Here is a 16,533-nt window from a genome sequence, read left to right on the forward strand (position 1 = left end):
TCATTTTCAGTCATGCTTTGCGAGGTCCCTTCTTTCTTAGGCTGGTGGACCTGACCTCTTTGTTTATAACTGGGAATGATTGTCAGTAGCAGCCTCTGACTGCAACTTTTTCTTCCTCATTTGAAGTTCTGAGAGCTGGCTTTTTCTCCCCTGTACTCTTCTACAAATAGCACAAGGAAGCAAGCATGCATAATTTCTCAGGTCAAAGAGCAAGATCTAAAACTTTGAGAAACATTTCATATTTTCATCCTTCTTCTCCCTAAATGTAATATACGTCACTTAAAATTTGAATGTCCCAGTACTTGAGGTACCAGGCTCTTGGGACATCAGTGACAACTTTTCAAGCCCATGGTTGTCTGAATGAAGAAGAGATTGTCACATGGCAAAAGGCCAAGGTTTTCCAGTGTTCCCTTGGCTTCTCTGATGAACAAGTGATATCGCAGATATTTCGCTTTAGAAACCTTGACAGGTTTCTGGCACAGTTGAAAGTCTAGTAAAGGGCTTTCTCAATGTTGAGAAGAAACTAGATAGGAATAATATTGATGCAAACAACATTTACTCTTCTATTTCTTTAACTTAGAAAGCATTTCATTGATGCCATGTTGACCTGTGTTTAAAACATCTTTCTGTAGTAGAAAGGGGGAAAGAGGCAAAATAATTGGCTCATGATTGTGTGGTGAATGTCAATGCTGTCAAAGCAAGCATCCCATAATGCTTTCCTGGCAGGATGGCCGTAGTTTGGGCAAACCAGATACTCTACACTATCATTTAAAACTATGGAACTGTTTCTATTGGTTTTTCAAATGTGCAAATCTGGTTTTTTCCCTACAGAGATGAAGCACTTACACTGCTGCTACTGCAGATAAAGTCAGGTCTTTAATCTTGGCACCTCTTCCCCACTCTAGAGGCCACTGAGGCAGCTTTCCCATTGAGTGACAACCTTATGAAGTCAGCAGTCTGGATAAGATTCTGTCCCACTCCTTGTAATGGACTTTGGAGAGACGAGAGCCTGGGCTTTCCCACTCTGTCCTATTGGGAAAGATGCCACAGCCAGACCTAAAATTAAAGTGATTATTTTGTTTTAAAAACCAAATTCAGAGCTAAATGTCTTTTTTGTAGGATCCGGCAAAGAACCACCAAAGACCCCCATCAAAGGAAGTTCTGAAACAAATAACTCTGCCCTCCATTTTTGCAAGGCACCTCATGCAATGGACAGACACTGGAAGGAAAACGTTGCCCCAAAAGGGCAGGTAGGTAAAGAGAAAAAACTGAAGATTCCACATCTGGAGAAGCTCAGACGACTGAGTCGCAAATGTAAGGAAAGAGTTCCTTAGCTGCTCTTACCAATCAACAAGAAAATGATGCATTCCTGATTAAAAAAAAAAAAGAATGATTGAAGAATATGAATAAAACCATGTTGTAAAAGAAAGATGATATCCCCCAAATACGTGAGAAAATGCTGAGTTGGGATCAATTAAAAAAGTGAAAATGAGAATAACCATTTTATCTTTACAAACAGGTAAAGATTAAAAATATTATGACATTATACTTATGATGGTATGCTTCCCGTTAGCTCAAGGAGCTCTTGCTGTCATCATTTCCAACTATTTGATGATGTGATCTGTCCTTTGGGGTCTTTTAGGAAAAGTTAAATTACTGCTCTATATGATGGTCTTTTAAATATTTCCCTTAAGCCTTTCTTGTTGTTTGTTTTTTCTTGGTTAAGTACATTTATTACATTTAGGTATCTCTTGCTTATTATAGTTTTAAGATCTTAGGAAGCTGATATAAATCATTTGGGCACATTAAATATCAATAGCATGTTTTTGAGTTTATCAAATCCAATGGGGAGTCTTTGAAGGAACCAATGTTTCAGTTCAAAAGCTTTGAACTAGAAAAGTCATAAATTCTCAATTTAGGCAAAATTACTTATTCAGTGTATACCTCTTACCGTGCTTGACTATTTTGCTAGAAGAATAATAAAATATTGTAAATATAAATTTTAGTTACCTGAACTCACATGCAATTGGAAATGAATGTTTTAGAGCAGGTATTTTGATCCATGCTTCTTCTTCTTCTTTTTTTTTTTTTTTGCAGAAGCTCTTAAGTTTAATTGAATCCCATTTGATTATTTTGGCTTTTGTTGCCAATGCTTTTGGTATTTTAGTCATGAAGTCCTTGCCTGTGCCTATGTCCTGAATGGTTTTGCCTAGGTTTTCTTCTAGGGTTTTCATGGTGTGAGTTCTTATGTTTAAGAAGATCCATGCTTCATAGGTGGGTATGGGTTTGGGGGATAGGGAGTGGCCAGGAAGTCCTACTGAGATAATTAGGGGGCACTGGTGGTCTCAAACCTGGGCCAGATTCTTAACACTCCTGTCTTCTCCATGTTTTACTGCTGATTAGAGTTTTTGATTCTTTATCCCTTAGTACTTCCCTTTTCCTTCCCCTTCTCCTTTCAGGTAATTGGTGGCAGCAAGGTTGGTGGCTCTGTCTGTGGGCTCATGATGGCGTTGGCAAGATACTCCTTGGCAATTGTTATACCAGTTAGAATGTCACCCCAGCATCACTGAAGAACCTGGTCAGGGGATAATAGAAGCTGTTCTATGATCTTAAGCTGAGCAGTTTTTTTTGGTCATGATTAGTTAGCAGTCAGATAGCATCAAGAGTGGTGAAGACACAAAGCGAGGTCTTTCTCCTGCAGAGTAAATGTATATCTTCATGTGGTCCTCACTGATCATCTGGAGGGTGTTTCCACCACGAGGCCTGCATAGCCGTGGAGACTTTCAGAATTCATCTTCCAGGAGCTCCATATTAAGTTGCTGATTAAAGTAGAAGGAGATCTCATCTAGGAAAGAGCACCCCTGCACCCACAGAGCAGAAGTGCATGCTAAACCTTGCTGTAATCAGCTTTGTGGTGACTGTGGGATTCTGAAGAAGTGAGTGTGTGAAGAGTTCATTGAACTACTGATGAGCAGGCCATTTTAGGAATGTTATTTTCTACTAATGGTTCTCAACTCTGGGTGATTTTGCTCATCAAGGGGCATTTGGCAATATCTGAAAGACATTTGATTGTCACAACTCTGGGGAAGACCATCTTGTGGGTGAAGGCCTAGGTTACTGCTAAACATCCTACAATGCACAGAACAGCTCCCACAGCAATGAATTATCTGCTGCCAAATGCCCATAGAGCCAAGATTGGGAAACCCTGCTTTATAGTTAGTTGTTCTACCTTGAATAATTAAAAACCATGATTCATTGACAGCATTGCCTATTATGTGACATAACATCAAGGAAGAAAAAAAAATACCAAAATGTAGTCTGTCAGAGAGACTTCTCTCTGAACTGTGGGGACACAGTGTGTAAGGAACATGGCTGTGCTTTGGTCAAGGATAGGCCGAGGTAGGATGTTTACATTCTGCATGACTCAGTGAGTCTAGAGCACAGGTGCATAACTCCACTTGTTGTCATAGCCATGCAGACATAACATAGAGAAGCTCATCACCACCGCATAACATAGGGAAGGCCATCACTTGGCTCTAAGCCCTCATTGTCTGCAAAAGGTGTAATTGCCCTGTTGACACTGCAGGAGCTGGCACCTGGAGAAAAAGAGAGAAAGCCAGAGCTGTCCGTCTTTACAGATGAATTGGGGGAGCCAGGACACAGCTGGGCTCGCTTCTGCCCAGAGAGAGAGTGTTAAGCTCCCTGAAGGCAAGGGAGAGTTAGCCTAGCGGCTGTGTGTGGGGGCTGCCGAACTAAGCAGCCGAGCTAAAGGTGAAAAGTGAAGAGAGTTAGTGTAAGAAAGCTGTTGATGAGAGCTGCTGCTGAATAAAATCATTCACCTGCCTATGGCCCCCAAGTGTTCTTTCTGCTCATCCACCCACTCCCTCCAGACCTCAACATGACCTTTGGCGTAGTCATGAACCTGACACAGGGTTTGTCATACATGCACATATTTTGTTGTGAAGAAGTAAAACAGAATCTTCTCTGCTTTAACCATTCATTACTGTTTTTTTAACAAGCATTTTTCTTTCCACTTATTACTAATTTTCCTAGATGTTTTTGATTGAAGTTGGATGTAAGGTTGTCAGGAGTGCTCTTTATATATTGGCCCAAAGAGATAGCACCCAGATTTTTGTGCACGTGGAATCTTAGTAAACTTACTAAAATCTCTGTGAAGGTGTTAGCAGAAAAAGACTTTTAAGATGATGAGTTCAATTCAAACATTACAGGTGAGAAAAATTGAGGCCCAGAGACAATCTCAGTAACAAGCTGTGGGAAGGTCTTTGGATTGCGTACTGACAGCCATTCCCTCAAACAAACCCTTTTTGCAAAATGTTATCTTATGAATGCTCAACTTTATTATTTCATGGAGGCCTTTTAATTTCAGAGAGTACTAGAAATGTCATGGCAGTTCAGTTGTGGCAGGCTTTGGTGATGTCACTGACCTATGCTGTATAGGCTAAATGGATTTTTAGGCTAGAAGAATAAAAAAAGATTTTATTCTAGCTGAAAACTATCTGCTTTTTGGAGTTGTTGAGGAGATTAGAAATAATATATGTAAAATGCTCAGCACTGTTCGTTAGATAGTGTTTAGTTAATAAATAATAGTGATTATTGTGGTGTTGCCTTTGACAATGTGGAATCTTTGAACTCCTAGTGAATTATCAGTTGTAAATCTATATTATACATCACATCTAAGTTGTACATATAGGTTTCTAAAGAAGTATTCTCCTTATGTATGTTTATTTTCAGAAATGCTTAAAACAACTTTTTGTAACCCAGAAGGTGGTTCAGCAGGCTAATGGAAAAATGCAGCTCTGTGAGCAATCCCAGTGTGTTTGGAAAGGTACAGGCTCAAGACATTGCCCTTCTTTTCTACCCTTCTCTCTGCCTCCCTCATTTCTTCCTAATTTTAAAATACACTATTTTAAATATTTACTAGACTAAATCAACATAATTGTAAAATTTGGATAATTCTCATAATCCTCCGTTCTAACTACCCCCAGCCCCCAAGTTCCCATTCTCTAGGGATGACTACCTTTAGCTCTTCCAGCTGTCCCCCGGGGTATTTATATCTATTTTCCAAATAATATTGGTAAACTGCTATTTCTTGTGATTTTAGACTTGACGGCAAGAAATAGCAGTTTACCAATATTAGCAGTTTACTTTTTTTTTTTTTATATTGCTCAGGCTGCAGTGCAGTGGTGTGATCTTGGCTCATTGCAGCCTTTTCCTCCTGGGTACAAAGGATTGTCATGCCTCAGCTTGTCTTATTTTTCTTTTTTTGAGATGAAGTCTTGCTCTGTCACCCAGGCTGGAGTGCAGTGCTGTGATCATGGCTCACGGCAACCTCCACCTTCTGGGTTCAAGCAATTCTCCGGTCTCAGCCTCCCAAGTAGTAAGAATTATAGACCTGTGCCACCATGCCTGTCTAATTTTTGTACTTTTAGTAGAGACAGGGTTTCACCATGTTGCCCAAGCTGGTCTCGAACTCTGACCACAAGTGATCCACTTGACTTGGTCTCCCAAAGTGTTGGGATTACAGGTATGAGTCACTGTTCACAGCGTGTCCTAATTTTTTATTTAAAATGTTTTTGGAAAATTTCTTTTAAAAATTATGTAGACAATACATAGATACACACTTTTAAGTTCTAGATATAGGGGTTTCTAATCTTTTGGCTTCTGTGAGCCACATTGGAGGAAGAAGGACTGTCTTGGGCCACACATAGAATACACTAACAATAGATGATGAGCTATAAAAAAAAATCACAATAAAATCTCATAATGTTTGAAGAAAGTTTATGGATTTTTGTTGGGCTGCATTCAAAGCCCTCTTGGGCTACATGTGCCCCGCAGGCTTCAGGTTGGACAAACTTCTATCTAGAACTTTGTGCATGTTTATTCCTCAAGCATCTGTTTCCCAGCAGTAAAAAGGGGGAAAAAATTGAGTTAGATGCATAAAAATAGGCACAAAATTTTAGGCCTTCTAAATGTTCTTTTGAGGGGTTGGGAATGTATGGTGGGGATGAGGGCATGAACCTTAGAATATTTTCTTAAAAGCAAAATAAAATATATTGGGATATGTGTTTCCTCAGCTCTCTCATCTTGTAAGCAACAAGTTTTTGTTTCTGTAAGGTGCTAAATATTTGACTTAGATTAAAAAATATATCTTCTATGAAGCCAGAGATAATGTACCTACATTATTCTGATATCCTAGGAGACTCTCTCTCTCTATATTATATACACACACACACATATATGTATATGCACACATATATGTATACACACACACACACACACACACACACACTCTTTATTTATTTTATTTTATTTTTGAGATGGAGTCTCGCTTTGTTACCCAGGCTGAAGTGCACTGGTGTGATCTCAGCTTACCACAACCTCCGCCTCCCAGGTTCAAGTGATTCTCCTGCCTCAGCCTCATGAGTAGCAGGGATTACAGGTGCCCACCACCACATCCAGCTAATTTCTGTATTTTTCGTAGAGACAGGGTTTCACTATGTTGTCCAGGCTGGTCCCGAACTCGTGACCTCAGGTGATCTACCTGCCTTGGCCTCCCAAAGTGCTGGGATTACAGGTGTGAGCCATCGCATCCAGCCCACGCTTTATTTTTTAGAGTTGTTTTACGTTCACAGCAAAATTAGGCAGAAGGTACAGAGTTCCCTTTTATCGCCTGTCGCCACACACGTACAGCCTCTGTTAACATCTCGCACCAGAGTGGTACATTTGTTACAATCAATGAACTTACATTGACACATCATTATCACTCAAAGTCCTTAGTTTACATGACAGTTAATTCTTGATGTTATATATTCAATGGGTTTGACTAATGTATAATGACATGTATCACTATGATAATATACAGAAGAGTTTCATTTCCCTAAAAATCTTCACTGCTTTTTTTACTCATCTATCTCTCTCCTTCCTATAGAAACTTTTTTACTGTATCTATAGTTTTTCCTTTTACAGAATGTTGTATAGTTGGAATCATACAGTATATAGTTTTTTTCAGATTGTCTTCTTTCACTTAGTGATATACATTTAAGGTTTCTTTATTTATTTTTATTATTTTTTAAGAGACAGAGCCTCACTCTGTCATCCAGGCTGGTGTGCAGTGGTGCAACTATGGTAACATTGAGCTCCTGGCTCAAGCAGTCCTCCCACCTAAGCCTCCCAAGTAGCTGGGACTACAGGCATCTGCCACCATGTCCAGCTAATTTTTGTATTTTTTTAGTAGAGACGTCACCATATTGGCCAGGCTGGTCTCGAACTCCTGACCTTTTGATCCGCCCACCTCGGCCTCTGAAAGTGCTGGGATTACAGGCATGAGCCACTGCACCCGGCCAATTTCTGTATTTTTTGTAGAGACAGGATTTCACCATGTTGCCCAGGTGGGTCTCGAAACTCCTGGGCTCAGGCAATCTGCCTGCCTCACCCTCCCAAAGTGCTGGGATTACAGGTGTGAGCCACTGTGCCCAGCCCCAGGAGATTTTTGTTCATTCTTTGGATATTGATTTTTTTTTTAACCTTAGTGATACTTTATCAGCAAGCCTAAGTGTTTTTAGTAACCTTGCAGTTCCGCCCTCAACTGCAGGTTTTCATAGCTAACACAGAAGCAGGAATTTATGAGTAACAATTTGGTTTCTTGGTATAGCATTGTGAAGTTCTCATGCTTTTATTAGAAGCCATCTGGTCAGACACTACAAGTCACCTGAGTGGTCTTGGTTTCTTCTGATTTTATCATTCTCAGTTTGATCACAAGCTGAGTGGTTGGAGATGAAAAGGCAGTGCCCTGTGGTTTGAATTTAGTATGGTCTTTTGATGAGAACTGAACAAACGATAGACCTCAGATAGTCATGAGTAAAATTAACCGAAAGTAGTAACCCCATATGCTCTGGTACTGAAATACTGAGAGAAAGAGCTAAATTAAAATCAATGAATCAATAAATATTTATTGATAAAGTCTCAGAGTAGGGCTTTGGTATATCAGGTAAGTCTTGGTGTCATAGTCATGTGGACAAGCAAAATTCAATTTGGTTTTAAAATACCAAATAACAGAATAAGTATTCAAAGCATGATGTAGTATCTCTGTGTACTCCCTGCAAGATCTGCAATCTATATTCAGGTCTGTATGCATGTGCTTTTTATTAGAAAGTGTCACTGGAAGAAATTTTAATATTCTTGTTTAAATTAATACTGACGTGCTCTTCATTTCCTTCCTTCCCTGGCTCTTTGTCCTGTAGTTTTATCATGATGACTACTTATTTTCCACTTAATTAACCTTTTCCACTTAATGATGTTTCTTAATACCCATGAGAATAAATATTATATTTGCAGGATCATAGAGCTATGCAGAAGTGTTTGTTTCTTATAGGCTGCAAAGATGGAGTCAGAGATGAATCCTTTCATCTTAAAAGGTCCAGTGATATAAACTATTCCATACTCCAACCAGAGGTAAAGATTCATCTTACTGGTCTCCGAAATGACTACTGTAAGTTATCATTTAGATTGGGAATTGAAAAGTTGAAATGACAAAATGCATCCTGTGCTCTGGCATAAAGTTGAAATTTAATTAAACCAGATGGTCTTTATGACTCATACCCAAATAGTGTAACATCCAACTATGGCTAATATACTAGACTTTTCCTAGTGCAACTTTCATATTCAGGAGCGGGTATTGTTAATGATGGCATGGTGTGGGAAATATGCATTTTATGTTACTGTATTAGAAAGACCTGTACTAATGATCTATTCTTATGTATGTATTTTAAATATGGGTAAATTGAATTAGGCAAACAACTGCACTGGGTCTGCTTGTTATGTGCCTAGTTTGTAATCTAGTTTGGAGGACAGGACTAACTGACATGAACTGATACCAGTATGCCAATGTAGATTATAAATAATAAATTATGGGATATAAGGAGCTATAAAGACTCGAGGAGCTCAGTGAGCTTTGGTGTTCAGAAGGGCTTTGTGGAGATATTTATACTTAAGCTGGGTCTTGAAAGGTTGTTAGACTCAGAAGGGTATAGAGGAGAAGGACCATTTTTGGTATTGTTAACAGCATGATGAAGGTAGGATGTTGGTAATCAATGATATTTAATTGCAATGAAGAAGACACATTGGGGACTGGTGAATAAGTAGGTACTGGTGGGTACAGGTTATGGAGAAAAATTCAAATTTAGAAATTTAGATTTGTTTTGGGAGTTGTTTACTAAGAGAAACATCAAAGGAAAATTCATGACAGAGTATGCAGAATGCACTTAGTAGGAAAGAGCTGCCAAAGAGTAAAGGCTTATTTTTCTTCCATGTAGAAAAGAAATGCGATAAGAAATGAATTTATGATTATTCCAAGTTTTTGAAGCAGGAGAAGGGTGGTGTCACTGAGAAGACAGATCGGCAAAGGAGGTGATTTGGAGAGGAAAGACTATGCTTGAATATTACATTAAAGGAGTCAATAAGACATAGAAGAAGCTTGGCAGAATATTTGAAATGATGCTGGTAGTTGAAAAGAGGTTGGACTAGTGATGATTGAAGCCAGGAGCCAGTGTGAGCTCCCTAGGTGAGGGAGAGAGGAGCAGAGGGAAGAGGCCTGGGCTCTGTGGAATATCTATAAAGAGGCATGATCTGGAAAAGGCAAATTCCTATTACTTCAGCTCATTCTCCAAGAGAATTTATTGTCATGACCAACTAAGGGAAATGCATTTTAAACATATACTAAAAAACCATTGCACTCATATTAAAAAGAAACCACTTTCATTCCCATTTTTCCTTTAAGCCACAGCCTTCTTCTTTCCTTCCTTCCTTCCTTCTTTTCTTTTCTTTTTTTTTGAAACAGGGTCTTGCTCTGTCATCCAGGCTGGAATGCAGTAGCTCACTGCAGCCTCTGTCTCCTGGGTTCAAGTGATTCTTGTGCTTTAGCATCTCAAGTAGCTGGGCATGTAGCTACAGGCGTGCGCCACCATGCCCCGCTAATTTTTGTATTTTTAATAGAGACAGGGTTTCACCATGTTGGCCAGGCTGGTCTCAAACTCCTGACCTCAAGTGATCCTTCTGTCTTGGCCTCCCAAAGTGCTTGGATTATAGGCGTGAACCACCACACCTGGCTGCACAGCCCTCTTTCTTTCCTCTCTTTGACAGTAAAACTTTCAAAATATCTTTATACTCATAATTTTCTATTTCTCTCCTCACATTGTCTCAACTCCACGATAGTCAAGTTTTAAGTCTCATCATTCAATTGAAACTACTTTTCCAAACATTACCAAAGAACTCCTCATTGATAAATCCAACAGTTACTTCTTAGACCTCATACTGAACCCTATCAACTATATTTGAGACAGCTGATCAATCCCTCCTTCTTGCTTTCCCAATCTTTAGGGATTTGTCCAAGAGTGTCTTTTTGTTCACTCTTTCTCATCCTTTTTTGCTGATTTGTGTTTCTCTTCCATTTCCCTGACCTCTAAATGTTGGAGGACCCAAGGCTTATTCTTTGGACATCTTTTCTTTTTTTTCTTCTGTTCTATTTTAATTGATCTCTTAGTTTTTTGGCTATATCTATTTGTATTGTATTTTGTCATCATTGCTCTAGGAATTACAATGTAATTTAAACTTTCTTTGTCTACATAGAGTTACTATTGTACACTTAACACAATATATAAAAACCTTGCAATCACATAGGTCTCTCCAACTCCCAAACTGCTTTTTAGATTACTGTAGTTGTCATGTGTTTGTTTGCTTGTTATTGTTCTTTGAGGCAAGGTCTTCTTACTCTGTCACCCAGCCTGGAGTGTACTGGTTCAGACTGGAGGCTGCAGAGGCTTACTGCAGCCTCTACTTCCTGGGCTCAAGTGATCCTTCTACCTTAGCCTCCCAAGTTGCTGGGACCACAGGCACATACCATCATGCCCAGGCAATCTTTTGATTTTTTTGGTCTTACTTTGTTGCCCAGGCTGATCTTGAACTCCTTGGGCTCAAGCGATCCTCCCGCCTTGGACTCCCAAAGTACTGGGATTACAGGTGTGAGCCACTGCGTCTGGCCTATCATGCATTTTATATTTACATATACTGAAAACTGTCCAGGTGTAAATGTTTTAAAATTTAAAAAGTATTTAAATAGCTTAAGAGGGAAAAATGGCTCCTTATGTTTACCCAACTATTTACCAATTTCAGTGTTCTCCTTCATATCTGAAGATCCAAGTTTCTTTCATGTAATGTCCCTTTAGCCTGAAGAGCTTCCTTAAGCATTTCTTGCAGATCAGGTCTGTTGGCACAGACTTCTGTTAGATTTTCCATCTTCCAGTTTATGAGATTTTTGCTGGATATTAAATTCTAGGTTGAAAGATCCACCACTACCCTCTAGCCCCAGCATTTAAAAGATGTTTTACATCTTTTAAAGGATACTCTCTATCCTAATTCTAATAATTATCCCTGTAACACATTTATCCAAACAACAAAGCATAGCATTCCGACCAATCACACAAATCCTGTTCTGAACCCTAGTAGCCAAACTACTTACACTCACATGAATCAGGGGTCAACCAATCGAATACCCCTTTGTAACTATTGGCCAAACTGCATCCATTATTTACTTCCTTATTATCATTACCCTAATTCCCCTCTCCGCTTTAATTGAAAACAAACTACTTAAATGATAAACGTCCTTGTAGTATAATTTAATACCCCGGTCTTATAAACCAGAAATGGAGAGCATCTACTCCCCAGGACAATCAGGGAAAGAATATCTAATTCTGTCATCAACACCCAAAGCTGAAATTCTAATCTTAAACTATTCCCTGAATAACTGATTAATTTTTATATCATTGAAGGCTTAGCCATGAAGTACTTTGTAAGTACATATAATATAATATCATCACTCTTATTATGTAATTAGTACATTATTGCTTGCCCCAATAAATAACACTTAGTACTACAAATGCTTAACTATACATAGTACATCAGACCAAAACGTGCATTAAAACATCACAAGGCTTGCTTATAAGCAAGAACTATAATTCTACATTGGACCATAGTACATTCGAATCCAGGAAGCACATAAAAGTATAGAAAGCACACAGATATTATCTAGTACATAATATCATTGACTGTACATCCGTACATTAAGTCATTAACTGGATATAGCACATCATGCTTCGACAGTCCTTCTAACCATGGATATCCATCATTATATTTGGTCTCTTAATCTACCATCCTCCGTGAAACCAGCAACCCACCCACATGTGCCGCTCTTCTCGCTCCGGGCCCATATAGACAGGGCTTGGTTATACTGAAACTCTATCTGGCATTTGGTTGCTACCTCAGGGCCATCATCCCATTAAGATCGCACATATGTTCCACTTAAATAAGACATCACGATGGTGTGGTGCTATCACCCTCTTAACTCAATCATGGGTGCACGATGGGCCTTTGGTAGTTTAAGGAGGTGTAATCATCAGCATTGCTGGGAGGCTCTGGAAGTATCCCAACCACCTTCCTGTGGTACCTGAATGTGCTTTGCCAGACTTTATGCTATAATCGCATCTATATTGAATGTTTTGGCCCCCATCCCGACCACTAAGGTGTTATTCAGTCAATGGTTACAGGACATATTAAATAATTAACTAGTATTTGTACCCAATTAAACCCAACACCACCACAACAACCAAATATATATATATATATATATATATATATATACCCAAAACCTTAAGCACAATCCGTATTTTCTGAGGCAGATACCATAAAGAGGCATCTCACTACTAACATTATTTACTAATACAAGTCCTACTACCTGGAAAACATATACGCCCTACAATTACCCTATATACCAATAGATAATACTGCGTGTGGTTACTCCCCACATACCTCAAACCATGCCCTTTAGGAAACATACTTATACTAATATAGTAGTAAGTTAGATTTTAAACCTACATGAGCCCACCACTATATATTTATTTAAGTATTTATCAAGTTAATGTAGCTTAATATTTAAAGCAAGACACCTGAATATGTCTAGATGGGTAATCATCACCCCATAAACATATAGGTTTGGTCCTAGCCTTTTTATTAGCTCTCAGTGAGATTACACATGCAAGCATCCACAGCCCTGTGAAAATGCCCTCTAGATTATCAGAACATGAGGAGCGAGTATCAAGCACATGCACCTGCAGCTCAAAACACTTTGCTTAGCCATGCCTCCACAGGAAACAGCAGTGACAAACTTTTAGCAATGAATGAAAGTTTAAGTTACACTGACCATTAGAGTTGGTCAATTTCGTGCCAGCCACTGCAGCCATACGATTGACTTGAGTTAATAGAGCCCAGCATAAAGAGTGTTTAAGATTTTATTCCCAATAAAGCTAACATATAACTAAGTCGTAGAAAACCCCAGTTATGGTAAAATATCCTACGAAAGTGGCTTTAGTACCCTGAATACACTATAGCTAAGGTACAATCTGGGATTAGATACCCCACTATGCTTAGCCCTAAACCTCAATAACTTAATCAACAAAATTATTCGCCAGAACACTACAAGCTATAGCTTGAAACTCAAAGGACCTGGCAGTGCTTTACATCCGTCTAGAGGAGCCTGTTCTATAATTGATATACCCCGATCAACCTTACCACCTCTTGCCCTCAGCCTGTATACTACCATCTTCAGCAAACTCCTTTAAGATCGTAAAGTAAGCAGAAGTATCATCATAAAAACGTTAGGTCAAGGTGCAGCCAATGAAGTGGGAAGATATGGGCTACATTTTCTAAGTTAGAAAAACTACAAAATAGCCTTTATGAAATCTAAGGGTCTAAGGTGGATTTAGCAGTAAATCAAGAATAGAGAGCTTGATTGAAACAAGGCCATTAAGCATGCACACACCGCCCGTCACCCTCCTCAAACATCACATAAAAGTACATTAACAATAAGCCACTACACGCTGATATAGAGGGGATAAGTCATAACATGGTAAGCATACTGGAAAGTGCACTTGGACGAATCAAAGTGTAGCTTAAACTAAAGCATCCAGCTTACACCGGATTTTAAACATCTTTTAAATCTGACTCTGGCCTCCATGGTGTCTGTGGGAACCCCATGGTCATCGGAAATCTTGTTATCCTGCCTCTAAGACCTGATTCTACTTACACATGTGTTAGATTTTTGCATATTATTCCACGAGTCCCTGAGACTTCATTCTTTAACATTTTTTTCTCCATATTCTTCAGATTGATTAATTTTAAAAATTTATATTCAAGTTTACTCTTTCCTCTGTCACTGCTATCCTGCTATTGAACTTATCCAAGGAATTTTTCATATATTTTTTTCAATTTTAAAGTTTATGTTTTGTGGTTTTTGTGTATTTGATTTCCATTTTATAGTTTCATTTTATGGTTTCTATTTATTTAGAAAATACTTTCGATTTTTCTATTTATCTGCTAAAGCTTCATATGAATTTTCATTCACTTCATGTGTGTTTTTCTTCACTTCGTGGAGAATATATTGGCTGCTTTAAAGTCTTCATGTCATTATTTCTGTACCTAGGTCACCTTGGAGTTTTCATCTATTGATTATGTTTTACCTTTATATTTACCCAGTAATTTTGAACTGTGTCTGGATATTGTAGATGTTATGTTATCGTCACTGGGTCCTGAGGAGAATATTGTTTTTGTTCTAGTTAGGTTCACATTTTAAGTTTTGTCTTGCCATTTGGGGGTGGTGTTTCAAATCTTAGATCACTTTCTTAAAATGACTATGCTGGTTTGGATCTGTATCTCATATATGTGGATCAGAGCCTAGGCTGAGACTTGTATGGGTGTTTCAAATCTCAGTTCATTTCTTAAAGCCTTTGCTAATCTAATTTGAGTCTTTTCTGCATGTAAATGATTTAAGGGTAAGGCTGAGATGTGTGTGAATTAATATGCTCACAATCTGAGGGTTTCTTTCTTTTGGCCTTCTTGTGTCTAGGACCTTCCCCTCATACTGACATCAGTTCTATGCCTCATGCTCCTTTCCCTGGTTTCTCTGATCAGAAAGATGGTGGCTTTTCCAACAGAGTCTTAGCTGGAGGGGCTGCTCCATGTCTGGGGCCTCTCCTTAGGGCAAAGGTGTGAAAGAAGAAAAGTAGGAAACTGACCTCTGGCAGGTTGCTTCTTGACTCCCTTACTTAGTTTACTCCTTTTTCTTACTTTCCAGGGTCTCCAGGTGTTTGTTTTTTATATTTCATTCAGAGTTTATATTTATCAGGGGGACGGAATGTATTGTAGGTGTTTAAACTACTGTAGTGAAACTGGTGTGCTGTATAGTTTTATATTGATACGTGTCAGTCAGGAGTTTCTGATAAGAAATAAGATAGGGTATATTTTAATAAATGGTCATACAAACACGTTTTCTCTTAGCAGTCAAAGGGTTCTTATTAGTATAAGCTATAGAATACTGTTGAGAATGACTAGGTATCATACATGAACCACCACCACTTCTAGCTGGGTGGTGTTTTTGGTTAGAAATGATAGTGGCATCTCTTATAGACATCCTAGGTCCAAGGGTCTCCATGAGAATTATATGCTTTTAATTTTTAGTGATCTGTTAAATGAAGTCTACATGTACTAATAATGGTAATCTGCCAAGTTCTTTAAATGCCTCTAAATAAGTATATTTCAGTGTAAATAATAAGCATTATTGCTTGTTAGACTGTGAGTGTTGACACCAGATTATATTCCAGTTTTCATTTTTGAACTTTTAAGGATTTTCTTTGTTCCATGTTTCTGTTTTCCAGCTAACCGTGGGGATGGTATTAGTCTTTTCTCCCTACCTATAAAGTTGTTTATTTGAATGTATTTTCATTTGGCTGTATAATTATCCTAACTTGAAATGCTTTTCTTATAGACCTGAATCTCCTAGACTGGAATTATCAGAATCTTGTTGCCATAGCCCTGGGATCTGCTGTATACATCTGGAATGGGGAGAACCGCAATGTGATTGAAAACATAGACTTAAGTCTCACTTGTAACTATATCTCTTCTGTGTCCTGGATAAAAGATGGAACTTGCCTGGCAGTTGGCACCAGTGAGGGAGAAGTACAAGTACTGGCCAGTTTTTTTTTTCTCTCATCATGTTCTCTGTGTATTACTAGACTATAATTGACTTTTAATACCAATTTAATGTAAAATAGAGAAACTAAGTGTGGCACTTGAGCAATGGGGAGTAAGAGGAGATGACATTCTGCTTTTTTTTTTTTCTGAATGGTTTTTAATGAAGACTTAAGGATACTCTGGTTAGTTTCTATCACAATCTTTCTGTCATATTTCCTTCTTTTAAAAATATATTTTCTCTGAAACTAAAGTTGGGCTTGTAGAATCTCCAGTTTTGGAGCTTTGGAGAGAGGAAGATACTTTTCAGTTCTCCCTTTTCACCTGAAGCCATGATTCAGAGTACAGTTATAGAAAATGTTTGATTTTTTTTTTCTGATAGACTCTTTGAGATGAGGATTTACCAAGTTTCCATTGATTTATCTAATTTCTCATGTATCA

The 16,533-nt window shown here is 38.5% G+C and overlaps 1 protein-coding gene and 1 non-coding gene across 4 annotated transcripts in view; both read left to right on the plus strand.

Annotated features, from left to right (window-relative positions):
- The window catches only part of CDC20B (cell division cycle 20B), a 71,959-nt gene that overhangs the window by 37,707 nt on the left and 17,719 nt on the right, over positions 1-16,533 (plus strand). For all 3 annotated transcript variants that reach the window (XM_078365504.1, XM_078365503.1, XM_078365505.1), the window contains exons 4-7: positions 1,120-1,250; positions 4,753-4,846; positions 8,393-8,509; positions 15,890-16,086. In XM_078365504.1, the coding sequence (XP_078221630.1) occupies positions 1,120-1,250; positions 4,753-4,846; positions 8,393-8,509; positions 15,890-16,086 (539 nt within the window). The remainder of the gene's footprint in view (positions 1-1,119; positions 1,251-4,752; positions 4,847-8,392; positions 8,510-15,889; positions 16,087-16,533) is intronic.
- LOC144581667 (18S ribosomal RNA) lies at positions 13,176-14,008 on the plus strand. The gene has a single exon (XR_013532730.1). It is a non-coding gene; the product is annotated as an 18S ribosomal RNA (ribosomal RNA).

This window comes from Callithrix jacchus, chromosome 2, assembly GCF_049354715.1.
Source record: "Callithrix jacchus isolate 240 chromosome 2, calJac240_pri, whole genome shotgun sequence".
Taxonomy (NCBI): Eukaryota; Metazoa; Chordata; class Mammalia; order Primates; family Cebidae; genus Callithrix; species Callithrix jacchus.